General features: G+C 31.0%; 1 protein-coding gene across 3 annotated transcripts in view; it reads right to left on the bottom strand.

Moving 5' to 3' along the window:
- Window positions 1-1,304: 1,304 nt before the first annotated feature.
- The window catches only part of LOC126746632 (nascent polypeptide-associated complex subunit alpha, muscle-specific form-like), a 120,954-nt gene continuing 107,898 nt past the window's right edge, over window positions 1,305-14,360 (bottom strand). For all 3 annotated transcript variants that reach the window (XM_050454967.1, XM_050454982.1, XM_050454973.1), the window contains 2 exons: window positions 11,330-11,481; window positions 1,305-1,766 (listed from right to left, as the gene is read on the bottom strand). In XM_050454967.1, the coding sequence (XP_050310924.1) occupies window positions 1,548-1,766; window positions 11,330-11,481 (371 nt within the window). In that variant the 3' untranslated portion in view covers window positions 1,305-1,547. The remainder of the gene's footprint in view (window positions 1,767-11,329; window positions 11,482-14,360) is intronic.

The raw sequence follows: 14,360 nt of genomic DNA, 5'->3' as shown, positions 1-14,360 counted from the left end.
GACTATGGTAAAATTATACAAATAGAGTTGCCTGGAATAATACGCAGTTTGATCTGGCACCTTTGGAAGCACGAGGTTTTTTTGGCAATCGAAAGATAGTGGTATTAAATCATCCCGTGACTCCTTAAGCAATTCAAAAAAGGCGTTAGCTCTTAGCTTATGAATTTTTTTGTCAGTAGCTAATTTTTTTTCCTCCTCGTCTGTACATCTCTTAATCTTTTCTTTTAGCTCTTTCTGTTAGGCCGCTACGAGGCGTCTTCTTATTGTCAAAGTGGAGATTGGCGCTTTTGATTCTCATGACCACCTTTTTTGTAGAGAGCTTTAAAAAACGATGAGTTTGATGTAACTAACTCATTTTTCAATAATTTTTTAGGACCTCTCAATTTTTAGGCTCATTGTCAACATAATTAACACATCATTGAATTCAGAATTTTCATTATTTCAGAGTATAGCGGATGTAGTATCGCAGAAAAGTATTTTCACCCGCCTAGGACTAAATGTGATCATCAGACAAACAAATTCTCAGCCCCTGGTCAAAATGACCGCCAGGGAGTTTATGTTCGGATACAAAAGTGCACTGATGACTTTGGGAAACACTTTTATGCCCTCGTGGGTTTACTTTGACAATTAATTAAGATAGGTTTTCACATATGCGTTCACTCATAAGTCTGAAAAAGTGTTAAATTTTAAGTTCAAGTTCCTGTACTCATAAAAGTTTATGTTTGCTAATTTTACAATTTTAAGATGAATTTGTAAATTTAGGAATGTTAGGATGGAATTTGAGTTGACGGACATATTGTGTTATTTTGTAACTTTGGCCACACCAACCATTTTTATTTTTGTATAATGAACCAAACCTAATTTACTTGTACTTGTTCTATTGTTGTAAAAACGGAAAATTACTTTTTTAAAATAAAAAGTCAATATAGAGAAAGAGGCAGGTAAGCTGGGGTTGAAAATTCATTTATCAGTAGAATAATAAGATGATCGTAGGAGATAGAGACGCAATATTGAATACGGCTTAGACTCACCGAGAATTGTAAGTCCCGAAAATAAGAAGAAGAAAAACAGGTTTATATTTTTGAGATATTAGGTAAGCCTTCATCATATTGGATCAACGCATTTGGTGGTAAAAAGGTAGAATCTAGATCCACTATACAGTTTGATCCAGGTCAAAAGATGCTAAGACAGAATCACCCGGCAGTATTAGTTTGCAAGTGCAATGAAAAAAAAACGCCTCATAAGAAAACGGGAGCTAATATTTAAAAAGCGAGAGATATGTAATGAAATAACATCAGACAGTAAATGTTTAAAGCCTATTTTATTAACAATTATAAATTACCCTATTTCTGTACACTACGTTTCCTTAAAACTGGTGCAACAACACTTTTATTTATTGAGCATTTTCGAGTTATTAAGGTGAGGTCACTTTTAGAATGAAAATATACACTATTTTTTAACTTTCGACACTTTTTACAATAATTAATATAAAATCTCTAATATTTAAAATATATCATATATATCACTAAATAAGTCACATTTCGTTTTTAAGCTACCGCTTGTAGCCTGGCAGTGTTGTATTCCCTATCGAACCTCTTCAGGGTTTTGATCGGTGTGGCGAGCACGTTGTCGATCCAATCTACGTCCGGAGCTACATAACCTCCGATTTGACCTTGTTGTTTGCATCCGGTGTCCCAAGTGTAGATGCCGCTTAATGTGTAACGGCCCGATTCGTCTGCGCAGGCCATTGCGCTACCATAGTCAACCTAGAAGATGTGAATAAAGTGTTATGTGAATTCACCTTTAGTAAGGTACGCTTGTGTCAATGATTATACTGCTCTGCTTAGGCAAGTTGTCCTAACTGCTTAATAGTAGTTTGGAGAAATCTCTCATTTTAAAGTATTTGTATGCACTTTTTTTACTTATTTAATCCGATTTAATTTTTTTTTAATGAAATATATGGTAAAAAATAATAATATACGTCAATTTAAGGTTAGGTTTATTAACTCTCTTTATTCTCCAAAATATTTGTAGTTAGGACAATTTAAACTAGAGAAAAATACAAAATCCTAAGCTCAAATATCACAAGTGAAAAACAAATAATTGCAACTCTAGAGTCTAAAACAACTTAAACAAAAATAGATGACAAGGTACATATACAGGGTGTTGGGTTCATTAATTGCTAAATTGAATTGGCTAAAAGAAGGAGACGTTTTTTAACTCTTCTTTCAGCCAATTAAATTTGTCAAATGATACACCAAACACCCTGTAATTTTTAAAACTATTCATTTTCAGTTCATGTCACCAGTATCATCAATTATTGAAATCGGTAGATTTTCCCAAAATAAAAGCCTGCTTGGTGGTATATGATCCTTTAATTTACTGATTAAATTAATTCCCTTAGGAGCATTTCTTTGTTTTGGCGTGGTTCACTAATATTTGCAAAACTTAGCCAAAAATATATTGTCTAACTGTTTAAGTTCATCAGAAAAATTTTCTTTATAATATAAAAATTTACAACCTCTTTCAAAATTTATTTGAATTATATTTTTTAAATAAACGCTGTCATTAAGTTTCTGTAGCTTCTGCTTTGAAGTACAATCAGTAAAACTAAAAAAACTATTTAGAGTCATTTCCAAGACATTAACCTTCCTTGAATTGGCATTTTGAACTCAGTCTCTAAAATAAGACAATTCGTTTTAGGAATCCTTGCAGTTTTTGCAGTCAAGCCAAAATGAATAGTACTGTTTCGGGTATTTCAAAATAATACACATAGGATTTTCTCGTTTAGTAGGCCGAAAGATTATTGCCATTTACGTGCAACCGTCTTAACCTTAAAAACCATTTTTTGCAGTTAGGGGACAACTTGCCTTAGCAGGGCAGTATACTAGGGCAAGATTATGACGAATTATGTTTAAATGAAAGGTTTTCAGTTATTAAAGTGTGTTGTTAAAGTTAATTACTAGCGTATTATTTACCTTAAGACTAAAGTAAAAAGTCTTCCATAAAAAGAGTGCTTTTTCAATGATTTTAAAATTAAAAAGGCTTGTGGCTCACATTTGGGAACTAAATTTTGTGAAATTATTACGCTTTAGTCCTAGGATTAAATCAGATTAAGAATCACAGTCAAAACCTGGGACAACTAATTTGTCCTTATTTTCCAAAATTTTCTAATATTATTTAACACTCGTATTTTGATGAAAAAACTGCTGAGATAGCCAATTATGAGAATAGTAAATTGGTTTTTATACAGTGTGGCCCAAACTGGGTGTACATGTATGGGTATCTTGGAAACTATAAGAGATAGAAAATTGGTTAAACGGGGAAAGTTGTAGGGCAGTTAGTTACCAATTTAGTGCCGCTTTTAGAACGATTTTATCTTTTTCCAATTTTGAAATATTTGGAAAAAATCAAAATCAAAAAATCAAATTTTTGAAAAAGCCTTCCATTTTTTTTATTTCAACGTATTTTTAAAATCTGTAAAAACATTATTAGGACAACTTTTTAAGGACAACACATACCTGAATTCAGTTTTTATTTTCGACGTTTCGGTTCTTAGATTCCATCCTCAACTTCTTTTTTTTTATGTCGGCCATTTTATTTTTTTGCTAAATTAAAAAAAAAACCTTTTTTCCTCTTTAAAATGATGTATAATACTTTATGACAATATTTTATTCTTATGTCAACTTTTTGATTTTTAATTCAAATATTTCAAAATCGGAAAAAGATAAAATCGTTCTAAAAGCGGCACTAAATTGGCAACTAAATGCTCTACAACTTTCCCCATTTAACCAATTTTCTATCTCTTGTAGTTTCCAAGATACCCATACATGTACACCCAATTTGGGCCACACTGTATAATGAAGCAAAATTAGTAAATATAGTCGTATACATTTTTAGAAGATGGTGCAGTGTAATACTTTCAATCCATTCATATCTCCATATCAACAGTAGAACCCCCAAATTTATGGTATTTCTATTACTCTCTCTTGCGTCTACACTACTATTAAGTACCAGAGCATCCCATATTTTCAAACACGATATCACGTTAACCCGTTTTTTCCCAGAGTTCCGATATTGGAAATGTCATTATTGTGTCGCGGTCGTGTTGGTGTCGTTCTGGCTAGCATAAGAGAAGATTTGATGTGCGTTTTTGCAAATTTACCGCATTTAGTGTGCTAATTACTGATTTTTTTTTAATTTCACAATATGGCGTTAAAAAAGTAAGTATAATTTTTATAGTTTTGATATGATTCAAGATATTTTATATACCCAATACGAATATTATTGAAAGTTACTAAATGATTTGATCATTTTAGGTTATTCCTATATTGGAACACTGGGAACAAACGGGGACATAATTTTTTATTTTTATTGTAGGTATTACGCGACCCAAGAACTAACTGATTTAGTTGAAGATGAGCAGTTTTGGGCTGCAGATGTTTTTATCACACCTCCAAATGATGGAAGGGATTCTGAAGAGGATCCTGATGATGATGAAGTTCCTTCAGCTAAGATAAATCACCTTAGTGGTCGTCAAATGCAGTCAGAAACTTGTGCTAAAATAAAGAACATGATGGAGTAGTTTATATTGGAGATAAAGATCAGGATAAAAATATTGAGGAAATCTTCGCAATCGATTCGCAACCAGGAATCTCAGGCCATTCTATCGTAAACGATAACTCTCCTGAATTATCTGATGGTAATGCAAGCGACGATAGCGATAATATACCTTTAGCTCGCTTGGTAACCCAAGCTAATATAAACAGAACAAATTTAGAAAGAAGCTGGAAAAAAGTGGAATTGAATAACTCCTTCCCACAATTTGTTTTTCCGAAAGAGCCTGGCGCAAACGTTGACCTATTTCCAGATGCTGTTGCGTGCTTTGAATAATTTTTTGATATGGAAATATGTAATTATTTAGTAGAAATGTTTAATTTGTATGCCAGACAAAAAAGCAATCATAATTTTAGTACTGATGCAGGAGAACTAAAATGCTTTATTGGTATTTTATATTTATCCGGGCATTTACAAGTTCCAAGATGGCGTATGCTTTGGGAGGTGGATACATACAATCCATTAGTAGCAAACGCAACGCGAAGAAATCGGTTTGAATTATTAAAAGAATTTGCGCAATACATTTGCGAAGTTGCAACCACTTTTCAACATGTTGAATGACCGATTTTTGTCTTATGCTCCGCTTAACGAAAAACTGTCTATTGATGAAAGTATGGTACCATATTTCGGAAGGCATGCAGCGAAGCAGTACATAAAAGGTAAACCTATTAGGTACGGGTATAACAAGCAAATAGGCGCTACATGGACCTAGGATTGGAAGCATCTGTACTGATGACCCTTTTGGAGAATCTCCCAAAAAATGTCTCATTTCAAATTTATGGCGACAGATATTTTTCCTCTCTAAAATTAGTCAATTCGCTCCAGAAGATCGGAGTAGGATATACAGGTACAATCGACGGGAATAGATTAGGGAATTGTCCTTTGCGCAATAAAATGCAAGAAAAAAAGGGTACAAGAGGCAGCTTTGATTATTCTACAGACGCTAATTCTCAAATAACAGTTACCTTATGGAATGATAACCGTCCTGTTCTAATTGTAAGGAGTTGCGATCCGGTGAATCCTGGTGGTCAAGTTAGTCGGTGGATTTCCAGTGAGAAAAAAAATGCCTGGTTCCTCAGCTTTTTGTAGTCGTGCAATACAATAAATATATGGGAGGAGTGGACCGAATGGATCAAAATGTACAAAACTATAGAATTGGGGTCCGTTCCAAGAAATGGTTCTTCAACCAAATGGCGAAAAGTGGATTTTTTAAAGTTTCGAAGAGAAGTGGTGCAGGTATATTTAAGAAAATATGGAAGGCCTATTTCAACTGGAGGACGCCCTAAAACATCAAAGCCGTTAGAGGCTCGGAACCATAATCAAATTAGGTAAATTTTAATTTATATAACATAACAGGTAATTTTAATTTATTTAAACTTGGGAAAAAACGGGTTAAATCTTACGATTATTATTATGCTGTCTTCGTTCACATGGAGAGTTATATTTAAATTTGTTCGTATGCTAATTTATTTATTAATTGAGATTGATCCATTTAAGTTCATATGATTAATTTTGTCTAATCAAACGAGTTAGATGAACCATTAATGTAACTCGTTATGCTGATTCAATTGAAATAAAAGCGACATTTAACAAACATGCTGTTTATCTGGAGCCACTTGTTCCAGGCCATAATGTTCGTCATTCATGCGGTTTGTCTAAGATCACTTTCTCGAAATCGATTTGCAATTGACTCTCGGGTTCTGATAAGGAAAAGGGTTGATGATATCGAACAAATTTTTAGATTTTTTTGATCCTTTTTTGGAAATTTTTGGTAAGGAATATGTAATACAAAAAATACTAAAGCGTGAAATAATAATAAGCGTAAGTTTAGGAAAACATGCCACAGTAAAGTTGCTGAATTTTTTAAGCGCCATAGTTAAAGGTCAACTTTTTTAATTTACTGAAACTTCACAATTTAATCTTTATTTCTCATTATCTTCGAAAAACGAAAACGAAATCTTAAAAAATGAAAAAACATTTGCAGTAAAGAAGGATCACCAAAAAAGCAAAAGTTACCTAACCCAAATATTATTTATAATTTGAAATAGGAATCCTTAATGAATTAAATCCAATAACCAAATTGAATGCCAAGAAGTAAGAATTAGATTATTTAAAGAAGAGGTACTATAAAAGACACCTTGTATTAACTAGGAAACTACAATTATGTACGAGTTATAAGAGTTTTGGGCAATAATTTAATTCGAAGAAAGCATCACCATGTATACAGGGTGTGCCAATAAGGTGTTCGGGTAATATAGCGCCCTAACTATACGAGGTAGAGCAAAAAGTTCTACAGCAAAGTTGTAGGGTTGACAAAAACCTATGAACTAAAAATATTTTTATGTATACTGGGTGTGTCACAAAAAAGTTACTATAAAATATTATTTTTTTTTAAATGGTACTAAAATGTGAGGCAAAAAGAGTACTTTACTTTGGTACAACGTTTTTAAAATTTCCGTGCGGCGTTGCAACGTAATTAATTTTTTTATGTTATTTTTTGTCTTCTAGAGGGTTCGTTTAAAAAAATCATAATTAACTTAAAATTTATTCTGCGCCTATGAAACTTGTACCACAGTTAGTCTAGGGTACCTCGTCTAGGCTGACTATGATAATTTGTAATTTTTCAATACAGGGTGTTTTTAAAGAACTTTCAAACTTGCTGAGATTAAATACGCAATTTCTCAAATTTTTCAAATGGAACACTGTATATTTTTATCTAATTAAGTTTGTCCCTCAAATACCTTCATTTTTTATTTAATATCTTCTATAGCTAAACCAAGTACTTTTTGAGATATTTTAACTTTTCTGTAAAATACTATATGCATAAAACGAGTTTTCTTTAAGTTTTGATCAAGATTGCTTAGAAAAAATTATTGAAGAATTAGAATTATTACTTTTCCTACAATTATTATTATTATTATTATTATTATTATCATTATTATTATTATTATTATTATTATTATTACATACTTGAAAAATTAACCAACACAATTATTCACCTAAACTACTAAAAAAAAACAGCAAAATTAAATTACATACTAGGTAGGTACTTAAGTATTTTTGCATAAATGTACATCGTTACACTAATTTTAAATATCAATTACAATTATTATAAATTTTGTTCAATATGACCTCCTAAATTTTGTACGCAAGCGTTTACCCTTTTTGAGAATGAGTCATTAACCTTTTCCAACATAATTGGCGTGATTGTTTGAAAAATCTCCCGAATTTTATTTTTCATATTTTCATATTTCATATTTCATATGTGGTAGGAGTTGTTTGATAGACTTTTCCTTCACATATCCCCACAAGAAAAAATCCATTTATCTTGAACATGGTCTTATCTCGAACATGGTCCGGCAACGTTTGTAGAAGGACATTAAAATCGTTTTGTAAAAAGTTTAAATACATTTAACCTGTAAGATGTCCATTAAAAAAGTGCGGTCCAATAACTAATGTCCTATTATTCCTGCCCAAACATTAAGCGACCATCTATGTTAATGATGAATTTCTCGGATGAAAAATGAATTGCTGGTGTCGTAATAATGAAAATTATGTTTATTAACACTGTCATTAATATGGAATGTAGCTTCATCCGAAAAAAGCCCAAAATTAAAAAATTCAGGCTGACGAATCTTATTTTGCGCCCACTGACAGAAAGCCATTCTTCTTTCATAATCCTGCGGAAGTAATTCCTGCAACAATTGAATATTATGGTAAGGATGGAATTTTTCGCTTGGAAGCATGCGAGATATTGATGTTGCACTAAAGGGTAATTCTTTAGCAAGCTGCCTAATGGTTTTATGAGGATATTCAACGACATTTAAAGCCACTGTCATCCTGTTTTCCTTATTTGTAACTGGCTTCACCCGTTCATGTTTTTCATAAATTATACTTTCTGTTCTCTCAAATCTTTCTTTTAGTTTTTGAAACACTTGTGCGTACATTTTAGATGCCAAAAGGCTATTTCTTTTATCAGCTCCAGCGCCATATATCATATCAACAAATTCCTCACGAGGAAAATTCATATTGATTACAAAATGCACAATAAAAATTAAAAATCGATTAACTAACTCACTGATAATAATTTCTAAAATGGTTTTTGAAGAAAAAACATTGATCTTGTCTATTGCTGTCATAAAACTCATAATCTGACAATTATTATTTGACGTTTCAACCAATGTTTCTAAGCGATCTTGATCAAAACTTAAAGAATAACCGTTATATGCATAGCATTTTACAGAAAAGTTAAAATATCTCAAAAAGTACTTGGTTTAGCTATAGGACTTATTAAATAAAAAATGAAGGTATTTGAGGGACAAACTTAATTAGATAAAAATATACAGGGTGTTCCGTTTGAAAAATTTGAGATATTGCGTATTTAATTTCAGCAAGTTTGAAAGTTCTTTAAAAACACCCTGTATTAAAAAATTACAAATTATCATAGACAGCCTAGAAGAGGTATCCTAGACTAACTGTGGTACAAGTTTCATAGGCGCAGAATAAATTTTAAATTAATTATGATTTTTTGAAACGAACCCTCTAAAAGGTAAAAAATAACATAAAAAAATTAATTACGTTGCAACGCCGCACGGAAATTTTAAAAATTTATACCAAAGCAAAGTACTCTTTTTGCCTCACATTTTAGTACCATAATGTACAGGGCGTACCACTTAAAAAAATCATATTTTATAGTAACTTTTTTTGTGACACACCCAGTATACAACAAATATTTTTAGTTCGTAGGTTTTTGTCAATCCTACAACTTTGCTGTAGAACTTTTTGCTCTACCTCGTATAGTTAAGGCGCTATCTTAGCCGTACACGTTGCTGGCACACCCTGTATATTTAATCAACTTCTGCTGTAGAACTCTGTTCTAGTCTAGTTTACCGTAGTATAGTCTAGGCTTTAAATAATTTTTCAAAGTTTCTTTTTTTTATCATTTTTTCTAATGCGCGATGCGTAAAAGTGCTAACAAGGAAGTAAGTCCGTTCAGCACAAACCAAAGGAATTTAGAAATTTAAAGGTTATCGTACACACGCAGATTTGTTGTTGTTAAGACTTAAAAAAAATATTAATTAAATTGGTTATAATTAAATGTAGTTAATTAAATTAAAATGAAATGGTAGTTTTAATTTGGAGAGAAAAACGAATAAATATTATAAAAAGAAAAAAATTTAACTATTTGGACATTTACAAACCAAATGTGGACGGACCACATTGACTTTCAATAAGATGGCATTCAGTTAAGGTGACAGTTTTCGTAAATTGTTTCTGGACTTTTTGTACAAAATAATAAAGCATTTTTTTAAGTGATGGTATGTATTTGAAAGTTATTTCGGACAAGAGCATAATGAGTTTCTTAATTTAAGGGTTTATTATTGGCAATGGGATTATAACAAACCTATCTAGAGTTTATTTCGTCACAATGGTTAAACCATAAATTGGTGGTGGTAGAAAAAATTTAAATACCTTTAGCTCTTTTTAGATGATCAATTGTAAACTGGTCTAGATATAAATCTCGCATTTTTGAACTAAAATTTTGATCATTCTTTTGTGGGTTCATAGATATACCTAACACTGATTAACCCTAATAGCAGAGATCATTTAGAGAACACCACTACCGCAGTACTAATGATCAACTGTTTTAAACCTATTAAACCTTATAATTAATATGTAATAATAAGTAAATGTATGTAAATAATAATAAAAATATAATTATAAATAATAATAATTACCGGCAGGTGACTTGCATTAAATAAAAAAAAATCAGACACTTTAATTAAAATAGTGCCTCAATCGCCTGGAATAATTAATTAATGACATTTAAATATTAATAACAGATAGTTTACATTAATTAATTGTATTTAAATAATAATACCAGGCAGTAAACTTGGAGCAAATTTTATTGAAAATTTCAAGCATTTTAATTTCAAATTATGCAACAACTGCCTGGAATAATTAACTAATTAATTATTGATATTTAAATAATATTTAATTTTAATATTATTTACATATATTTTATTATTTATATTAATTATTATTTAAATATCAATAATTATTAATTAGTTAATTATTCCAGGCAGTTGTTGCATAATTTGAAATTAAAATGCTTGAAATTTTCAATAAAATTTGCTGCATGTTTACTGCCTGGTATTATAATTTAAATATAATTAATTAATGTAAACTATCTGTATTTAATATTTAAATGTCATTAATTAATTATTCCAGGCGATTGAGGCACTATTTTAATTAAAGTGCCTGATGTTTTTTTTTTAATTTATTGCAAGTCACCTGCTGGTAATTATTACTTTAATTTCATTAATTAAAGTGCATGAACTTTCGAAAAAATTGGCATGACAACTGCCTGTAATTAAAATTTAAATATCAATAATTAATTAGTAATTTACTGCAGGTAGTTGTTGTATAATTTTAATTAAAATACTTGAAATTTTCAATAAAATTTACTGCAAGTTTACTGCCTGGTATTATTATTTAAATATAATTAAATAATTATTACAGGCAGGTAAGGCATTAATTAAAATTTTAATTAAAGTGTCTGTCTAAAATGGATTCGGTTAATTTCCAAAGAAATATTCCAGGTATCTCCAATTTCCTGCAACCTCATTTCAAGAGTAAAAATATTAATACATTTTTTCGTATTCATTCAACATTCACTAAATTCATGGAACTATTTAAGCAGATTACTTACCTTACATTGATCCGTATTGGAGAACCCACATAAAGTGTTTGTGTTATAGTTGGGAACCATGTTGGTAAAGTGCTCGTTTAATACTTGTTGGCATTGAGCCACTTCCATTACGTTTACGTCGATTTTGTGCATGAGGGCATTCTTCGCATGTACTGCAAAAGAAATCAATTGGTAAAGAATAACATTTATAAATTTTACAAATCTTGCAAAACTTCTCGTACTGTAGTAATAAAGACTAAAACGGTCAAAGACTTTTTGATACTATAATAATCAGTTTAGGTAGATTTGCGAAAGAGTTTTAAATATTAAATGAATATGCGTCTCTAAGCGTCAGTTCAATTAAATTTTTAAATTAAAAACACAGAGTGTCTCAGATATATATTCGTTTTTAGGGCAGTCCATCTGGTGGAATTTCGGAGAAACGAGACAGTTGACAAATGTTGGGCAACATTGTTAAATTTTGGACTTGTTTTTTGTGTCCATTCAGAGTTTTATAAAAATAATAATTCTTACATTCTTGTACAACAAAAATCATTATAATATAGCATGAAAGAAACTGCAATAAAGCGAGGCAGGAAAATAAAGCGGACTGGAAAATTCCACCAACCTGGAATTGCATTTACAAGAAAATGTTGCCAACCTAGAGATTAAATTGATAAGAAATTCTGTGAAACTAGAAGAAAACTCTGCTACACTAACTTATTTAAAAAGTGAATTTGGGGAAAAACTAAGAGATTTTAAGTCCAGCTTGTTCCAAAACATATGTAAGAGGCTTGGAATCAAGAAAACGAGAGGTACCTCATTACACCTGCTGTCCATCCATGCCATCTATGAAAACACAGGCCAGTTTCAGTAGTGAGTTGTCAGTTCAGTGAAGTAGAGTTTGGAATATTGGCGCATGATTTAAATACTTGTAAATAAATACAGTATAAATAAATATCTCTAGTAGTCATGGGCGATTGTGTTTTTGTAGCGTATGTATGCGTGAAAATAAATTAGTTGTCGATTTTTGATTGAAAAAACCCTACGTTTGAAAATCAAAATTTTAAGTTATACGATCTAAACGCAAATTTTAAATAAGACAACGTTTTTGTATCTTATTGTAATTTTTAATTATTACTGAGATAAACTAAGCGTTTTCGGTTAATTAGACCTTCTTCAGAGCTGCTCTGGGATAACAAGCGAAAGGATTATAAAATGCCCTAATATAAACAAATTTGTAGAATGACATTTAACAAATACACAAATTATTACTTGTAACTTATAAATCCATAATTTCGTATACATATGTAAATTAATCTGCTAATCGAGTCACATCATAATCTCTACTTGTCAATTCACATCACTCATGCCAACCTAACAAAACGTAATAACTGTCAATTCATATGACGTATAGCTGAAGACGGGAAATTCAAATTTTAAAATTAAATACTTTAAATTTAACAAAATTACTTACTTGTCAAAGAGTATACAGGAAAACACATCACATAAAGATAGGGACGCAAAAAAAATGGACTGATGTACAAAGGTTTAAAATAACAGAATAAACGGAGAACTGGTAAACATATTTCGAAAATAATTAGAAATTGAGAATGAGATGTTAACGTTTACATTGGTAGACAATCCAGAAGTAAATGAAAAGAATATCTCATCTCGTCATGAAAAAAAAACAAAAAAACAAGAACAATGTTATTGCAGACTAGGAAGAACATGGAGTCGTTATTTATGTAAGATCAAGTTTAAGGGTATGTAAAGTGGAATTGGTAGAACCGGTTGAATTTATTGAAGAACGATGGTTCATTTTAGAAATAAATAAAACTAAAATAGGCTTTGGAGTTTTCTATCGTCCGCCTCAGTTTAATGTTTTTGTAGCATTGCAGCATTTAGAAAATAGAGACAATAGAGAATACATAAACAATAATAATGGGCGAGATCAACATAAATCTTCTAGAACATGAAACTGTTACTGATCAGTTTGACGTTCTCTTAGACTCTTTTAATTTTAAACAAAACAGTAATAAATCCAACTAGATTTTCAAGGCAGAAAGCGAGTCTGATCGATGTCAAGATTCTGTGAAATGAAAATTTATTAATTGGTAATATTGAACATAGAGACATGCATGAGCACTCAAATTATTTATTGCATCCTTGGAATAAATATTCCTAAAATTTCCCCAAAGTTTGTTGATTATAGAAATTTTAGGAATTACAGTAAATTGGGGAGAGGTATTTAGTTTTACAGAACTAAATGATAAGGTACAAAGTTTTACGCATAATCTGACGCAACTATTTTATAGTTGCACAGTTAGGGTCAAAAAGCCAAAAGCACCTCGGTTCACAGACACTCTTAAGGAAATGAAAAAATACAGAAATTCCTTGCTTTCTAAATATAAAAAAACAACCTGCCTGCTGACTGGGAAGGTTATAAAAGTGTTCCTAACATGTTTACAACCGTAGTTGTAGGAAATGAAAAAAGAGAATATCTGAATTTTTTAATCAGTTTTTTATCGAGTCTGTATGTCGGGTGTCTACGTCAGTTTCTCCAGATACCCTTCGGGAATACCTGAGTAACAGAGTAACAGATCAAGAGTTTGATTTGGAATTGGTGGATACTGATGGTGAATTTGAAGCTATTTCGTAAATAAAATCGAATGCCAGTGGGATGGACAGTATATCATTGGAAATGGTTAAGATGTGTTGCCCTACTCTTACACTGCTGTTTACTCTGGTTACTGGTGCTGTCTCTGCCCATCAAGGTATCTAACCCGAATGATTTTTCTGATCTGCTGTCAGTAAGTCTACCATCTGTGTTTGCTAAGATTTTTGAGCAGCTTATATATAAGCAGATGATTGAGCATATTGTAAAAAATAAATTACTTTCAGATAAGCAGTCGGGATCTGAAGCAATTGAACAAACGAATAAATATGAAGCTTTTTTTTCCATAAAATATGATATTATATAAAGCAGTCAACAGTTAAAGTTAAATAAATGTAGATAACGTCTCTATATTAGAGAAAATGGTAACTCTTT

This window comes from Anthonomus grandis, chromosome 2, assembly GCF_022605725.1.
Source record: "Anthonomus grandis grandis chromosome 2, icAntGran1.3, whole genome shotgun sequence".
Taxonomy (NCBI): Eukaryota; Metazoa; Arthropoda; class Insecta; order Coleoptera; family Curculionidae; genus Anthonomus; species Anthonomus grandis.
Note: the sequence above shows the minus strand (reverse complement) of the source record. Positions and strands in the feature narration are given on the sequence as shown.